General features: G+C 45.1%; 2 protein-coding genes across 3 annotated transcripts in view; both read right to left on the bottom strand.

Annotated features, from left to right (window-relative positions):
* Nucleotides 1-5,079, bottom strand: part of LOC118288546 (myosin-9) — a 31,956-nt gene extending 26,877 nt beyond the window's left edge. For both annotated transcript variants that reach the window (XM_035614775.2, XM_035614776.2), the window contains exon 1: nt 4,874-5,079. The gene's annotated coding sequence lies outside the window, so the exon portion shown is untranslated. The remainder of the gene's footprint in view (nt 1-4,873) is intronic.
* Nucleotides 5,080-11,512: 6,433 nt separating this feature from the next.
* On the bottom strand, nt 11,513-16,794 carry txn2 (thioredoxin 2). The gene is given in 5 exon segments (XM_035616077.2): nt 11,513-12,367; nt 12,369-12,428; nt 12,515-12,638; nt 13,853-14,130; nt 16,666-16,794. Coding segments are annotated over 4 exon segments (576 nt in total). The 5' UTR covers nt 16,666-16,794; the 3' UTR covers nt 11,513-12,253.
* Between the last annotated feature and the right edge of the window lie 559 nt (nt 16,795-17,353).

Here is a 17,353-nt window from a genome sequence, read left to right as displayed (position 1 = left end):
GGATCGCTGCACTGGCACAGCTTGAACTTTTACTTCTGACAGAGCCGATGAAGGAGATCTGCTACTACCATTACCTCACTTCTGCTCCTGTGTTCTCATACTATTCATCCTATCACCAGACAGACTCCCACCTACTTTATCCTTATGCATTATAATGTGGTAGGGTTTTTTTGCCCCGTCACTCGTTATCTCTACCTGGGACACTCCCTCAGAGTTATTCAGACCAAACAACGCTATTGTTTTTACAATCGTCTCCACAGACAGTGTGTTCACAGACCTCAAAGAGCCACATGATAGTTTGACAACCTGGACATCTGGTGTGCAGCAAAGTTTGGCCTGACAGAGGAGAATCATGTCCAATAGGACAGAAGATAGAACCATTACACAGCATGTTTCAGAGTTCACAAAGTGTCTGTGGTTAATGTGTTGCACAATGTCAAATATATTAGCCACTTCCCAGCAGTTAGACTCCAGGGGATCTGTGTGTGCAGCTCTCTCACACACACCCAAGTGTGGACAAAGTCTACTTTTGTCACGTATAGTAGAACAACTTATGACACAATCACCACCTGTTAGATCTGTTCTGTTTTGGGGTTTTAAAAAAGCATGACTTTACTTCATTACCATACTTCCATTTAGAATTTAATCACAAGAGCCATCTAAAGAACATTTCCAAAAAGACGGACAACTACAAAAACCTCATAAAAAGGCTTTTCCTCCAGGAAAGCTATGCAGAGAAGTGGACAACCACGTGTCTGACTTTCAGCTAAACTGAATCCAACAGGAAACTGGATCAATAAACGGGCAGGAAGGCTGGACTGTAGGTCAGTAATCTGAGATCAACCTTTACCTCATAATTAATTCCACATAATAGAAAGCAGTTTTGTCTACAGCGCAACAAGCAGTCAGTACAAGAGGCGTGGTCAAGGTCTGTCCTTCCAGTTAAGAAATGTGACCCCGTCCTGTCTGTATGCGGTCCAAGTCGGAGCAAAGTCACTTCCTTGTATTGTCTGGTTGTGTTGAAATCTTACAGGTGTGTGTTGTGAAGTGGGGGAGGATGGAGGAAAGGATGGGGTGGTGGCAAAAAACACAAGCAGAGGAAGAGAGGCAGGGAGGAAGTGTAGGAAACATGACGACGAGGAACAGAGAACAGCGAGAAAGGTCTGATGAGGAGACTGAGACAAGAAGGAAATGTAGAGAAAATAAAGAGCAGTGAAAGGAAATAGGAAACTCAGAGTAGACACTTACACCCGTCTGACTGAGGAAACTAAATAATGCTGTTCACGTCAACCTTGAAGAAAATTGTTTGGGCAGAACCAAAATAGACGAGATATTCAACAAAAAGTATATCTGTTGAAAGACTTGAATTAAACTCAAACATCGATGATATATGGCAAAATGCAAAGGCGGCACATTCGGCACGTGTGCAGACTCAAGTTTGTTGTGTCTGTAGGAAAATCCGTCAGAAAACAGATATATTGTGAATTTCACCGGGTGACAATGAACCACAATTTTCAAGAGTCTCTGCTCTGACTGTAATTTTTATGCCTGCGTGAATGAATCTCAGCTGACTGTAGGAAACCAGGATATGCATGACGCTCGGCATCACTGCTCAATCAATCACTTACCATCCGTAGCAGAAAGTATTACTGGAAAATGATGAGTATGAAAAGAAAAGAAAACTGACGTGCTCCTCTTCGGCTCTTTAACCACCTTCGCGTCAGACAAGGGCTTGCGACTAAAGATTGCTTTCATTATTAATTAGTCTGCTAATTCTTTTCCTAGTTTCACTATTGAAAAGCCGGAATCAGATGTTGTTGTTTTACAAAAATAATCGATGAATCAATCATCAAAAAGTAGGACCGATTCATTTCTTTTGATTGTGGTGATTCGCATTTCAGCCATGCAATCTGAAGTGAAGGAGTAATTGAGCGTATATGCAGCTAGGTCGCACAAACAACAGATACAAGTTTAGAAACATCTCCCATTTGTTCAAAGAACCTTAAGATTTCATAACAGGAGACAGCTGTGGGTCGCACTGTGCCAAACTGTGTCACACTGCCCTCCCCGCGCTGCTCCCTCAACTGCAACAAAAGCTGAGGGGCCTGCAAGTAATCTGGCTCGGTCAGGACGACCATCCATGCAATAATATCCAAACATCCACAGGCATGTTCTCTCAGACTGGATCTTTTCTTTTTTCTTTTTTACTTTAAGATTTAACTGTCTCGCACACCAGCTCCCTGTTCACATTTGTACATGTCTGCATTTAATTTGGCCTATCCTACAGTGCAGAGCTCTCCACTCGGTCGACTGTGGACATTGCTGATTCATGAATGATGGAATGTAACGATCTCTGCAGGAGGCTCCTTAACTGCACCAAAACTGGCAATCAGAGCGAGGAACTGGCCTCCAGAGAAGTTATTGCACAATGCTCTGGAATTAATTCAACCAAAGGCAACAACAGGATATGACATACAACATGTCACCCATTCTGTCCCTTTCAGGCTAGGTGTTCACAGATGTGGCTTTGTCAGGCAACACAGCGCAGGGCTACGAAGTGTAGGTGAAACACAACGGTGAGAGATGACTATACGGGCGTGCGCGCACACGCACGCGCGCACACACACACACACACTGCTTAGAGTGTTTCAGCATGACGCATCATTTGAAAAATTATTTCTATGGCTGAGTATCAAAAATATATTTTTTATTTATGTGGCAAGCTCACGCTGCAGTTTAACGGCTTGTTGGCAGAAAACATGAACCGAAATACATGTGTATGGTTCTAATTACTACAAGTACAGGAAAAAAAAGGTGCAGCTCTCACCTTGTCTGAGGGCACCAGCTCTTTGTTCAACGGGGAGCAGCTTTGGGAGGAGAATGGCCAGAGTTGTGAGGGCTACAATGCCCCGTCTGACTTCAGTTCACGCGAATACTGCAAATACTGAGCCACAAGGCTTGCCACGCTCAAACTCGGGAGGGTGTGCGAGCATACCAGACTCTGTTTGCTTCCCAGGGGGCAAACACAATGATGGACCATCCAAAAGACGAGAAGAGGCACAAAACCTTGACGCTGCGAAGTTCGGCCTCTTGAGAAAGTGACACTTAACATTTTTGACCAACGTCTGAGGTTGTAAAACACCCCATATGAGATTGGCATGCATCAATGACTTCATCGAGTGTGTTGTAAAATGTTCATTTGTATGAATGTGTACTTGTACTTGGACTGCTTTTCTACCTGGACACTGTTGCCTTTGCTGATCAACATTTTCCTCTCCCAACACTATCACACACTTTTTTGAAAACCTGAACTAAAAACTTGATATGTCCACGAGTTTCAAGGCTCTGAGATTAGAGGGAGTCTTGGGTGTTTTACAGACGAAGCTCTCCGAGGAAGATTTGCGACACTGGGCTAAATAAATAAAGTCTACTTTAACTTGGCTGCATATCGATAGAACCCATAAAATCTCTTAAGCCGTGGAAAACTCGTGTTGCCAGACTAATGTTCATCACAGCGGACCGCACTCTTAAGTAGAAGGCAAACCTGGTCATTTTCAGCTGGCATCCCCCGTGCATTACAGCAACCACCCGGGGGAGAGTCTGAACGATACCACGACCGATACTTCTGTTACAAACTTTCTTTAGTTTCATCATGTTATCTGATCACATCGCATGGATGACCTTCAGAGTCTTCCTTTTCTGAGATGGTTAAAAAAATTCATTTTTACACCATGCTGCACGCTGGATTTTGAATAATTCATGAGCCAAACTTGAACTGGGAAGCACTGCCTTCCTATTAATGCGTTCAAACGGCACATCCAGAACATATTTCGCGGTGTCACACAATGTCAGCCTCTCCTTCTATTATATTGTGCCATGTGTTTAAATGCATTATGTAACTCTGTTATCCATTGGTCTCTATCATTAGGCCAGGGGGGGGGGAGTTCCTTTTGAACCAATAGAGACAACTCATTTCAAGCTGAATAAATAACCTATGGATGAATACAATGCAAATAGTGTTAATCTACAGTGAAAAGCATCACAGTCGTGTGCAGCCCTCACTTTACCGAGGGGGGCCCTCCGAGGTCCCCTCCGGGGGCCCCGGTGTGCCAGCGGCGGGAGTGTTGGAGGCGGAGAAAAGCAGGAAGTCCTCACATGAGGAGATGACATGGTTCGGTGAGGGTTGAGCCGATCTTTTTTTTTTGGTTTTTTGTTATGTGCACCGGTGACGTCATGCCAGCCATCCAGCCAGACGCACCGCCGGCCACACACGTCGTCTGTTTTCTGACCGCCGCTAAAAAAAAACAAAAAAAGAAGTTCGACCACGAGCTACACCCCCCCCCCCGGACCGAGCCGGGTGCTCGCGGAGCCCCCTCGCTTCTCGTTCGCTCCCGTCCGACTTGCGGGCCGAACTCTCCGCCGGCCTCTTCCTCCTCCTCCTCCTCCTCCTCCTGCTGCTGCTGCTGCTCATTCAAGCGAATCACTTCCTGCCTCCTCTACACGTCTCGGCTTTTAGCCTTTTTTCTCTCGCCAGCTGCCACAATGCGCGGCACTGTACTTGACGCCTTCGTTCTCACACGCACGCGCGGGGCGGGGGTATTTAAATGATAGATCAATAAAAAGTCTGAACCGATCATGTTTGTGCTCGAGCGCAGTAAAGTTGAAAAAAAAAGCCCGGGGTTGAAAAAGTGTGTTCGGGAGGTCCCGCGCCTTGACGACTAGCTCACCGTGTTGTCCTCCCGACTGACTGAATGAAAGAGAGGGAGAGACACGGGACAGAGAGAGAGGGAGAGAGACGGGACAGAGAGAGAGGGACAGAGACGGGACAGAGAAAGCGTGGCGGACCAAAGTGTGTCCGGACGCGGGGTATTACCTCGCTCGTTGGGTGCAGGGACGCCTTTTCTTTGCAGAGGGGTTGGCTAACAACAACCGAGTGGCTCCGTCCGCGTCGCCGTGAGTCAAACTTCTGTTTTTTCCCCCCGTCGACAGCAGCTGTGCGGAAGAGTTCAGGCGAAACAAGAGCGCTTGCTTCCTCCCTCTCTCGTTCTCTACTTCACTCACTCTTTCTGTCTTCTCTCTCTCTCTCTCTCTCTCTCTCCCGCCCTCTTCCGTCTGCCCTCCCTCTTCCACTGGCTGCTCGCTGGGTCGCGTAATTTCGCTCAGTACGTAGACAGCCGGCGCCGGGGTGCGGTCCAGGACGGGGCGGGCCCCGGCCCCTCGTGCATCCGCCCCGCTGGCCAATGTCTGCCGCGCTCCGATTAATCCGCCAATCGCGTCGAGCCCACGGGCGCGGGCGAGTTGAAGGGGCGACAGCCGCTGGGCAGGGCATCGAGCGCAGGCAGTAGAAGCGGAACTCGAAGCGGCGCAGAGGAGGACGGAGGGAGAGAGGGGGCCCGCAGATAAAGCCCGTGTTTTAATGAGAGAGGTATGTGCATGCTCAGGATTTTCATGACCATATAAGTACCAGCCACTCTCAGGATGGACTGCATCATCCGGGGTCTCCATCATCATCATCATCATGTGTCAACAGGGCCTAGTCTGACCTCGGTCTGCTTTGAAAACAAGTAGCACTGGAGCGGTGGCTCCAACTGTTTGACACAGCTGCCAAATATCTGCCAAACCCCACTCTGCTCTTCTGTATCGTGACTTCTGTCGCCGCTTGGCTCGCGTTACATCAAACACGTTCACTCCATAGACCGAAGAAGTAGAAAGCTGACAAAAAAAACCCCAAACTGTACACCTTCCACTGTCCAACACTGGAATAAAGATCTTATATTCATAGGTGGTATCTTAATATTAAAGCAAATTAATGTATCGTTCTACATGCTGAGGTCATATCAGAGGTCAGCGGCAGAGCACGACCAACGCAGCTGATATATATACTTGGCTGCACACCTTGGCAGGGTGGACGTTGGCCTGCAGGGCCTTGAACCGTTTAACAATTTATAACATCAGCATGTTCCCGTTAACAATAAATAGCTGCTGGCCTCTATTTCACACCAAGGGGATTTTTCAAATATATTTTTTATGATCTGCGTCATAAAAGATTTGCAACATATGAAGTGAAAAAAAAAATGATGTGGATGCAATTTTAGCAAACTACATGAGTTTGTTTGAAATTTACTTTACATGAAAATCTAAGGATGAATCAGATAAAGAAGTATTTGAAAAAAATGAAATTTATAATAACTGTGTGTACAGTCTAATTTGATCATCACAGGTTTTTCCATCATCATCAAAGTTGGGTGTGATCCATACCACAACAGCTGAACAAACATTTTTTCAGTTTCAATTTTAAACCGATATGCCTACTACCTATAGGCCCTAACTATGTCATTTTTTCCCCAACCATGTCCTGATTTGGCATTGATGTAAATTTACCAGTTCACCTATCAAATATAAGATCATAGAACTGACAAGATGCCTGATAAAGTATGTGACAGTTATTTGGTTTACTCGGGTTCCCGTCATTCAGGCAGGTAAGACCGGGTTCTTGACTGGACACGTTAACACCTGGGAACCACCGCAGGGGATGATCTAAATCATGTGATTACACAAGGAGAAACACTTGTTCAGCTTTCAAATTAACCTTGACATTTGCTCATTGTCTCAAGTAAAAAGATATATATATATATATATATATATGTGTATATATATACACAAAATATTTTTTGTTAAGAGAATCACAGGAGAGCCGTGGGGCATTGGTAGAAAAGAGGAAGGGGGTGGTGGGGCAAGTAAACTGAGAGAAAAGGGATGAGTGAAATGAAGACTGTGGAGATTGAAAGTTCTGCGGTGTCACTGCCAAATTCTATTTCAGAAGAATGGAATAGTACAATGCAAATCTTTTTACTTCAAATACTCCTCTGGGATTGATCTGAGCCTTGTTTGTGGAGTGGAACTGAGGGCACAGAGCCAACCTACATGCCACAACCAGCACCGAGACATTAGCAAAGGGAAGTAAAAAACTTCTTCTCTTTCTCAGTTTGAAAACATGGAATAGATGGGAGAGATTGCGGTGCAGCTCAAAACACTAAATTGTAAAAATTTTAAAAAGAAGATTTAATTGAAAAATAAATATCCACATAATGACTCACCTGTACGACCTGAACATCGCAGGTTGCAAATGAGGTTGCGTGAAAACTCAAAATGTCACTGCAAGTAACACATACAGTTGAAATAGTTACTGAAGGTGACGGATTAAGAACGTAATGGATGATCAGTTACAATAGTGAGACAGAAGTAATGGATAAAATAGCTGAAATAACAAGCCAAAAGAAAGAGATACATTAGTAAAAGGTGGCAAAATCGAACACAAACAGTTGAAATGGTTAGCTCAAAGTAAGAGATGAACAAAATGAACCTAAATGTAACTATACATATGAAATGGTTAAAATAGTAAGCTACAATTAACAATGAAACAGTTAAAAGTAATGTAATAAACATTTTAGGATCTGCCACTAACAGGGCAAATGCAAATGAAACCAAACCAAACCCTGGACAGTTTACTTAAATAGAAGAGAAAAACAATACTGTATTTATTTGTAATCAAAAGCATTAAATAATCTACTTGAAAACCAGGTCAATTGGACACATTACAAACATGATGGATGGCGTTCATAAGCAGGGGGGGGGGGGGGGGGGGGGTGTTAGAGGAAGGAAGTTTAAAGGTAATCTTCTCAGACAAGCAAAGTGTTGTCCTGCCTCTACTTTATCTTTTCTATTCTTCACTTCGACGGTGATGCCAGATAAGAGGCAGGAGTATGAAACGGGCGATGCTGCTCCGCGGCCCGGGGTCAACCTCGAACAAGACCTGCTGAAAGTATTGCCTCTATCGGTGACATCCACTACTCATTCAGCACACCGCACGAAGACAGCCCTCACATTATAACGGAGCCTCAGTCATGGCTGGCGTCCATTCATAAACATTGGAAAATCACATTTTCAGCAGAATGTGTGATTTATGTTCGCTACGTGTCATTATGAAAGGAATGTGCCCGTGTGTTTTCCTATACGTCTAGCAGCTGGGCATCACATGTACGCAGAGCAAAACATTTGACATTCTGCATAGCTGCCCCTTGAAAAAAAAAAAAATCATTAAATCTCGCACTCTCTCCTGGTCTGGGATGGATGGGAAATAACTGAAATTTCAGCTAAGGGGTCAAAGATCACCCCGTCACCCGTTACTTGAGCGGGACCAGATGCCGAGAGGGGAGAGAGGGCCAATTGGAGGATGAGGGGGAGTAAAATGAGAGAGACTGCTTACATAGAACAAATATATAATGAGAATAAACACATTTGAATTCAAAGTAAGAAATAAGAGAAAGGGTCACGTACATAAAGATCCTTGAGCCTAAAAAAGCCGTTACTCAACAAATGGCACGAGACACAAAACAAACAGAACTGGGCACAGACAGAAATGTAGGAATAAAATGCAGGCATAAATGACCAAATATGGACACTTCTGACCTCACTATCTCCCTCCCTCTCCCTACCTCAACGCTCTCCTTTTCCCTGTGACCTAGTCTCTCTCTCGTTTTCCTTTAGTCGGTTGTAACGGCAGCAGGGTGTGTCTGTATTTCGGGGAGTGCAAAGCCATTATATCATCCACTCAGAAGGGGGGGGGGGTGAAAAAAAGGACCCATTCAGTGTCAGCGCGTTAAAAAGGGTGCCATGTCCACTCACCGCCCGCTCTCCCTGCGTAATCACTTGTGTGAACTCATGTGTGTGGCCATTCATGCTCCGGTGTCTCGGTGAGAATGTGTGTTTGTGCCCTCATCCATGAACACGGAAATATGTTTAAACATGGCGTGCCGCAAGATCTGTCAGATCTGCTAAATGGGTTCTTTAACCATCCACCCGCCTGACTGAGATCGGCCAGCTGTGACCCCTTACCTGACGTCGGATGAGAGACAATTCAACACACACATATGCTTTTGACGTGATCCCCGGGTGAACAGATGGCGGCTCATTCCAACAACTTGTGTTTTGTTCAGCATCATTCCCCAGCTATGTGCAACACCCTCCCAAAAGTGCTTGCGCCAATCGCTTCAGTTCAGTCTCCTGAAACGAACGTGCTTGTCTGTGTGTACCGAAAAAGGACTGAACCTCGACAGAATGATTAGGGATCGACTCCAGCTTACAATAATGAGCGTACGACAGAGTGAGTGGCCGTTTACTCTGCCGTCTGTTCTTCAGTCTCGCCCCGCTTCCAGCACCACCTCCTTTCCGTAGTGCACAGGAAGGAGTGATAAGACACACGTTGACTCACAAAACCAAGGAATGTGGCGTAAAAGGGCAACGACGCAACGCTTCCCTTCCTCTGCTAACACGTCTCTTTGCTCCTTCATCGTCTGTGCTGATTGGACAACATCGCGAATGCACGCCGAGTCACGATGTGCCAGGTTGTACGTTGAATGGAGGCGATATAAACAGCAGTGGCTGCTTTGTCTGTCTCAGGGGCTGGTGTTTGTCTGGAACCGAATGGAGACCTAACACGGTCGGAGGGCAGCATGTGATTCACATACAAATACAGCTATGTATTTACTATAAACACAGATTTCCCCCCCAGGCAGTGGCAGCTCTGGGTGTTGAAACAGTCCCCCACCCCCTCACCCGAACTTACACAAACACACAGAAACTTTGAACACAATCACGTGTCCCGTACAAACACACAGCGACGGCGCTTGGCCCAGCGACGGGCACTTTATGATTTCAAGCAAACAGGAACAGTTTCAGCCGTAGAGAAAGGCGGGCAAACTGGGACAGAGTCACCAGAAGAATTCTGCAACTCTGCCTCTCAGCCCGCTTGTTCAGCAGCAGCAGCAGCAGCAGCAGCCGCCGCCGCTGGCTTCCCCTGTCTTTTTTTGCCTTATATGGTCACAAGAGTGGTTGAGTAAGAGAGAGAGACAGCGGGTGCAAGGGTGGAGGTGTGGTCTATTGTGTTTTTTTCTTCTTTTCTTTTGCGGAAGAGGTGTAGGGTTACGTGCTGCTCTTGAACCTTTGGAGCTTGTCGTCACCTCTCCAGTCACCTCTTTCCTCTGGCCACAGACAATGAGGATGAGCAGACAACATGGGGCGGGCGGGGGGGGGGGGGGGGCACATTGAGTCACACGTGGTGTGAGTCCTGAGGCCTGGAGGCCAGTCAGCGATTACTGAGACGCACACAAACGGCAGAATGTGGTGGAAGCGGCAGATCATTTACAATGCGATTGCAGACCCAGACGTACATCAACTATGCAGGAATGTCTTTCATCCGGCACACAACAACTGCGTCTGTACATCTGAATCACTGGCTTCACCCGACACCTGCTCAGGTAATCCCAGTGGAATTCCCTCTATTCTTAAAAGAATAATAATAATAATAATAACAACAACACTGGATCTCCGCCTCTCGTTGCTACTGAGCAACTCACGCACGATTGTCTCCCCCTGGCTTATTCAAGTCAGGCCCGCTGTAGGTGCAGATTGAACATGTCAGCGGATGTGTAGTCAACAAGCAGTTCACAGGCCCTTGTCACGGCTCCGTCAGCTGTGGGCTCCGTACCGACATGCCAGGAAGGGGGCAGGCAGGCAGGCCCGTAATGGTTTTGTGAGAAGATGGGATGATGACATAATGACTGCAGGTATAACTCTCCTGTCTCCCTCAGCCCCATGACCTCATTTACTCGAGTCAAGTGTTTCTAGAGGGCAATGACACACAAACGCCTTAATCCTATGCTACACACACACACGCTGCGCACGGTTTTCATGGGGGAAAGTGTGTGCGAGTGCACTTCGTAATAGAACAGGTATAACACAGGAAAGGTATTTAACTTCTTTTGTCTTATGTCAAACACGTAATATCCTTGTGGTTTGAAAGCGCCGTGACCTGCCCGACTCTTACACTCTTAAATATTCACAATGTCTAGAGATGCAAAATTGCAAAAAAGGGTCTTTGTGGGTGTGAGTTTCGCAGTGTTCAAAGGCTGGAATCACACAGTCTGGAGTGGTGGGACACAGGCAGGTGGTCTGACATGTGACCAAGCAGGTGAAACTGGAAACGGAAAGGTCAAATGGGGCACGTGTTGACCCCAACTCCGATAGAAGAGAGAAAAGAGGTTTGGTAGAGGATGAAGCTGAAGACATTATAGAAATCAGAGAGACAAATGGGGCAGACAGATGGATGTGGATGACAGCGGGGAGGTCATTTAGAGAGAACCCATCAGGGGAGGGTTGGTGAGGAGGCCTTCCACTTACACTGATGAGAGGGTTGTGACGGCGCGAGTAACACCCACACGTTCACACAAAGGCAAATAGATACGGAGAACGCACAACAATGACATCATAAACCAGGGGATAATTGAGAGCTGACTTCTTTCCCTTCGCACGCCCGCACGCACACAGCCTGTGGCAGGGAAAGTACATGGCCTATCAAAGAAATATTGCATCCGTGTTAAAAGTAAACAACAAAACTCCAACCCTTGTGTCTGTTTCAGCCACAGTAAAAAAAACTAAAAACACACAAACCCAGTACAGAACATCTCCTTTATTACATGACTTGATCAGGTTTCTGGTACACAGTTTACAGCAGTTTATTTCAGTAATAAACTAAATCAAATCCTAGATTTGCATTTCCTGCTCGACGTAAGCTTCACAGTCAGGACCCAGACACACGCGCACACACCTTCCTCCCCCTTGTATTAGGCATAATGGTGTAAAACGACAATGTGTGGCTCAGCAATGATAGAGAAATGCCGACCTCTTGTGGACGAAGGCAGGAACTACGTGCAACACTGTCATAAACCTCATTTCAGTATCGTCAGGTTTTAAAGTTAAATCCTCTTCACAGCTAAAACTAAAAATGTTCATCCCTCATGTCGTTCAGTATAAGTGCGTCACAGAGGCGCGTTTTTTTTCCATTCTACAGACTTCTACGGCAAACTGTTACACACCAGCTCAGCAGCTCCAGTGGCATGAAAAGAGCCGCGGAGCCGTCACATTATTTAAGAGAAATGGACCTGCTGCGAAAAGGAGCACAGCATGAACTAAAAGGCTAATGGAGGCACACACCCAGCACTAGACAAAAGAAACGAGGAGGGAGACAGAGAGACAGAGAGAAGGAAGCAGCGGTGCACAGCTGAAGGCGGGTGTCTAGGGATGGGTGTGGGCATTGAGAGTTTGCCAGCTGGGGTTGCGGCAAGGTTTTTATTTATTGTTGGTGGTGGCCAAACCGGCTCAAGATGGCGGCTAAAGGGTGCCAACCATTATAGAGTCATACAAAAAATAACCCATCAGTATGGTGGTGAGTGGCAGGGCGGGAACAGCCAGGTTTACTGTCCAATGATTTTGCTGACAAATGAGTCCAGCTCATCATCGTCTTTGATCCCCACAAAATGGTCGACGACGTCGCCTCCCCGCATGGCGATCACGGTCGGGACAGCAGACACCTGGAGACGGAGGAACTCATGTTGTGAGACTAGTAATTTAAGACCAAAAAGTGTCATGAATACCACAAAATTACTTGAGCTCTCACCCCATATTCAATAGCCAGGTCTGTGTGATCGTCAATGTCAACTTTTGCCATGGCAACGCGTCCTTTCTGTTTTGCAACAGCCTTCTCCAACCTTGGCCCAAGGATCTTACAGGGACCACACCACCTAAAAACAGAACCAATGACAAAACATGAAAGTATTATGAGGAGTATATACCTACAAGTGGCTGAAGGCTTTTCAATATAGAACAAACCAGTTCTAATACAGGTCACAATTTATTCATCTTTAAAGTGTTAATGGGGAGCCTCGCAGAGCAGCTTCAAGCAACACATCAGTGTCTGTGTAATGACTGGTCAGCTGTGATGTAACAAGACGGTAAAATGAGCCAAGAGGCTGCTCTAGGAATATGAATAACATCGCTGCAGGATTCATTGGAACAGGAATAAAGAGCAACAACTAAGGCGCTAATGTGATTGTGAAAAGTATTAAGTGCATGTATAATTAGAATCATGAATTAAGAAAAAAACCTATGCATTTTTATTCATCTGGCTCAATGCTTAGCTTTCTAGCTCTCTTTTTTTCATGCTAAACGCATCTTGGCTTATTTAAGAAATTTGAGGTCCAAATATTTCTCACATACAGCTCTGAGGTTGTTATTTTTAGGCCTAAGACAACGGCCTAATTGTATCGACATCTTAATAGTAAATGTATCGGTTCTGTAATTAAGTTTCATTTGTCTTCATCAGGAGAGATGAAGACCCCTCTATAAGCCAGGGTATATCCAGTGACTGTCTTTCAGTAGCTGTTGTGTAACCTCGCATGTCTTCACAGTGGAATCCCAATGGTGGTCCCATGTATATTTAGAAACAGCAAGACGCACACACGCTGTATGTAACACATCTAGTCATTTAAAGAGACAGGACAGCTGTAAACCAAAGCTCTTGTCAGGGTCAGTGCAAGAATATCTGATTGTTCTGTGCTGTAAAGGACTTTGGGTGGTCCATAAGACTAGAAATGCGTCAATAAAGTAAGTTTACCTTTACTGGCTTTAGTCATTTTGGGAAAAAAAAATACATATACTTTATTGCTTCATATGCCTAAATATACTGACACAATCAAGTTTTGATTCTGTACAATTGCATATTGTTATTTACTATTAAGGGAGATGGAGATATGGGGTGGGGGTATTTATGATCTCAAAAAGTTCTGAGAAGTGTCTTATAACTTACGTGTTGTAACACACACACACAAAAAAATACCATATTGCTGTTTGTTCTCAAATGTTAAGAGTTGATAGCTTTACTCCACTATTTTCATTTAACATTAGAAACATGAACATCCTCAGTCATCTGTTGACCATACCTCCCTACAGTACTCACTGTGCGTGGAAGTCAATTAGCACGGGCAGTTCGCTGTTGATGACCCTCTCTGTGAAGTCATCGTGGTCCTGAACGTTGAAGGAGGCGGCCCGGCTGAAGGTGTGGGTAAGGGAGCGAGGCAGGGAGCGCGAACGCGAGACGAAGACGACCCGGGCTGTGGGCGACTGCGGAGAGGTGGAAAAAGACGAGGACGCGGTGGTGGCAGAAGACGCCGGGAGGCAGCGGAGATCTTTCACAGACAGGGTCCAAACTCTACGTACGAGCAGCCTGTGAGCCATCTGTGCAAAAGACATAAGATAACAGAGGATTAACGCTGATTTAAGGTTCTGCGTGCTACATTTTTCGCAGAACCCTTTTTATTAATGAGACCAGTTCCCGTTCCGATGATGTTTGTCTTGTGCCGATTTAAGGATTACCAAAAGAGGAAGAGGGAGTTTTGTACACTTCCATCGCCGCCGGACCATCTGACGTTTTTTGCATGGCAACTTAACAGTGAGTGCATGATAAGAACATCAACGTGCGGCAGCATGATGCCCTGCCACACGCTCGAAACACGTTCTCATGTGCTCGCCAGATGACAGGCATGTTAGCAGACTGCATTTCTAAGCCAACAATTGTGCGGAAGAAAGGCAATGAATGTCACATTCTTTTTCCAGGAATACTGTATGTTGTTTCAGAGTCCTTACATAGACATAAACGTATCTATATATAATACATACATTGAAAACAGTCTACACGCTGTTATAGGCCAGTGAGAAAGTCATGGAAGGTCTCATGGTAAAAGCAGAAGGACTGCACTACACACTTTAACTGTTCCACAAGAGAGGACACTTATGTAAGGCCGGTATGTTTACGGCCATTTTCTATAGGCAGAGTGTTCTATGGGTGGGTGCGTTTTCCTTGTGTGAACTAGATTCTCATAGTCAGAAAAAACGGCATGTTGTAATAACAATAACAAAGCCGTTAAAAAAGAGTCAAAGGTCTGACCTGATTGAAAGGCAGGACATTGATGGTTTGAATCCACTTTAAACCCCGCATGTGTTTCAGAATGACACCACTTGCTACTTGGCTGGAACAGTATTAGAGCTGAACCATTTAGTCACTTACTCAATTGTCATTTAAAAGAACATTCATAGTGCAAAAAAACACCACATTTAAAGGAGACATATTATGTTCATATTCAGGTTCATACTTTTAATGTGGGTCACCACTTGAAAAGGTTTACATGCTCTAATGTTCAGGCAAGGCATCAGTGTTCTCATAGTGCCCATTCCTGCAGCTCCTCTTTTCACCCTCTGTCTAAAACGCCTGGATTTCTTTTAGCCCCCCCATAGACTAAACCAATTAAATTTTAACAGAACATTCATAGTGCAAAATCGCAAGAAATGTAACAGAATGTTTTCAGTTTGATGGGTGCAAATACTTCCTAGTGTTCTTTTATGGAATATTACATGTAATATTGTGTAATTTAATAGTATCTTAATACTTTGGCTTGGGTTTTAGAGAGTAATGGGCCTTTTTCACTGTTTCTGTAACAACACAGACAAAAAAGACAGCGTTTATTGCATTGTGAGTAAATCTGTTGATTATTTTCTCAATTAAAAGACAGAAATGGTGAAACACGTCATCAGAAGTTTACAGAACACAAGTTGAAGTAATCAAAACGACTTGTTTGGTCCGAGCCTGACAACATTGAAATATTAACCTCATCATAATCAAAGTAGGCTACAACTAACAATTATTTTAATAGTTGATTAATCTGTTGATTAATTGGTTTGTTGTTTGGTTCATAAAATGTCATAAAATGGTGAAAAATGTCAATCATGTTTCCCCAAACCACCACGGTGATGGTTTTTTTTCGTTCACACACCAAAGATATTCGGTTCACTGTCACAGAGGAGCAAAGGAAACCAGAAAGCATTCACATTTAAGAAACTGAATTCAGAGAATTTGGCCTTTTTTCCCCCCATAAAAACTACTTGAACCGAATAATCGATTATCAAAACAGTTGGCGATTAATTTTGATTACTAATCGATTAATAGATTAACTGTTGCAGCTCTAAATCAAAGCAATCAGCGGATATTCAAAATGAGACGTTGGCTGTTTGAGAGCAATGACACAAATGATTAATTGATCATCATCAGTCCCAACGGATATATTGTCACTGCTTGGGAACTTCCCTCATTGATAAGTTGGAAACAAAGGGATCAGAAGAAATATTATCATCCAGTATAACATTTGATAGTCTGTTGTACAGTTAATACAGTTTCCTTTCACTCTCCAGCATCACCTGTGTAGTGTTGATACTGATCCTTGATATCAGCATGTATGTCACTGATGTGTTAGTGCTGGTGAAACCCCTCAGTGAGGTCAACAGACAGTTAACAGACAGACAGTTAACAGAGCGTAGACAGACAGACAGACAGACAGACAGACTCTGGTCGGGGCAGTGTTACAGCTGTTACAACACGCTCACTCACCACAGAAGAAGACACCACCCAGCTTAAAACATTCCACACTTTCCCCAGTGGAGCTGATCTCCTTCCCCGACCACCAGTCCTCTCTCCCCCAATGTTCGCTGCTCATCTACCGGCAGATCGCCCCCGCCCCCCTGCCCCCAGTAGCCTCCGTTACGTGTGACTTTGCCCTCTTCCTCCTCCTCCTCTTGACCTAACCAACCGCCGCCGCCGCCTCCTCCTCCTCCTGCGGACACTTTCACACCGACAAGCTCCCAAATGTCACACAAACACACACACACACACAACAACAACACGGAGGAATTGACCTGAGGACGAGTATTGTCCGTGTTTACCTTGCCGTTTTCGCCAGAGTTGATCTTGACCTCGCGGACCGACAAAGTGCTTCCGCTTTTAGTGCTGCGGATTAGAAGAAAAAAGACAACGAGCGGCTTTTTATCGGTCTGTCGAGGCTGCAGCGCCGCGAGTGGCGCCACCTCTCGGTCGGGTCCGGTATAACACACACAGGTCTGTTTTCTTGCAAGGGCGCAGCACTGGGAGGAAAAGTGGGACAGACGACCCAGGGCCTGGAATTAAACGGTTTTTTTGTTTTTTTTCTGGGGGTGAACGGGCTTTCAGCAAGTTGCTACTGGTGAAATTCAGGGGTGAAGTCATTTTCATATTTGACATTCCTCACTTTCCGGGTCTTCTCTTCATTAGCTCTGCCTCGACCTGTGCCAGTTTTGGAATATGTTGGAGAGCTCAGTCAGGGAGATTTTTAACACATTTGATCGAATCACCATCCCCAAAGATGAGGATGCAGTGGAGAGCGCGCAAGGCATTGCATGTCTACCCAGTGTGCATGTCACTATAGGTGTTGACAGGGATGACCCATTTCAATCTTCAATAACTTTTTTTGGTTTGTGCCATTATACAGAATGACAGCCATTTCGTATTTCACAGCTGACAAACAACAAACAAAACAAAACAAATCAAATAAAAAATGAAAAAACATAACTTAAAAATGAGAGGTTTGCATTTTCA

Source organism: Scophthalmus maximus, chromosome 17 (assembly GCF_022379125.1).
Source record: "Scophthalmus maximus strain ysfricsl-2021 chromosome 17, ASM2237912v1, whole genome shotgun sequence".
Lineage (NCBI taxonomy): Eukaryota > Metazoa > Chordata > Actinopteri > Pleuronectiformes > Scophthalmidae > Scophthalmus > Scophthalmus maximus.
Note: the sequence above shows the minus strand (reverse complement) of the source record. Positions and strands in the feature narration are given on the sequence as shown.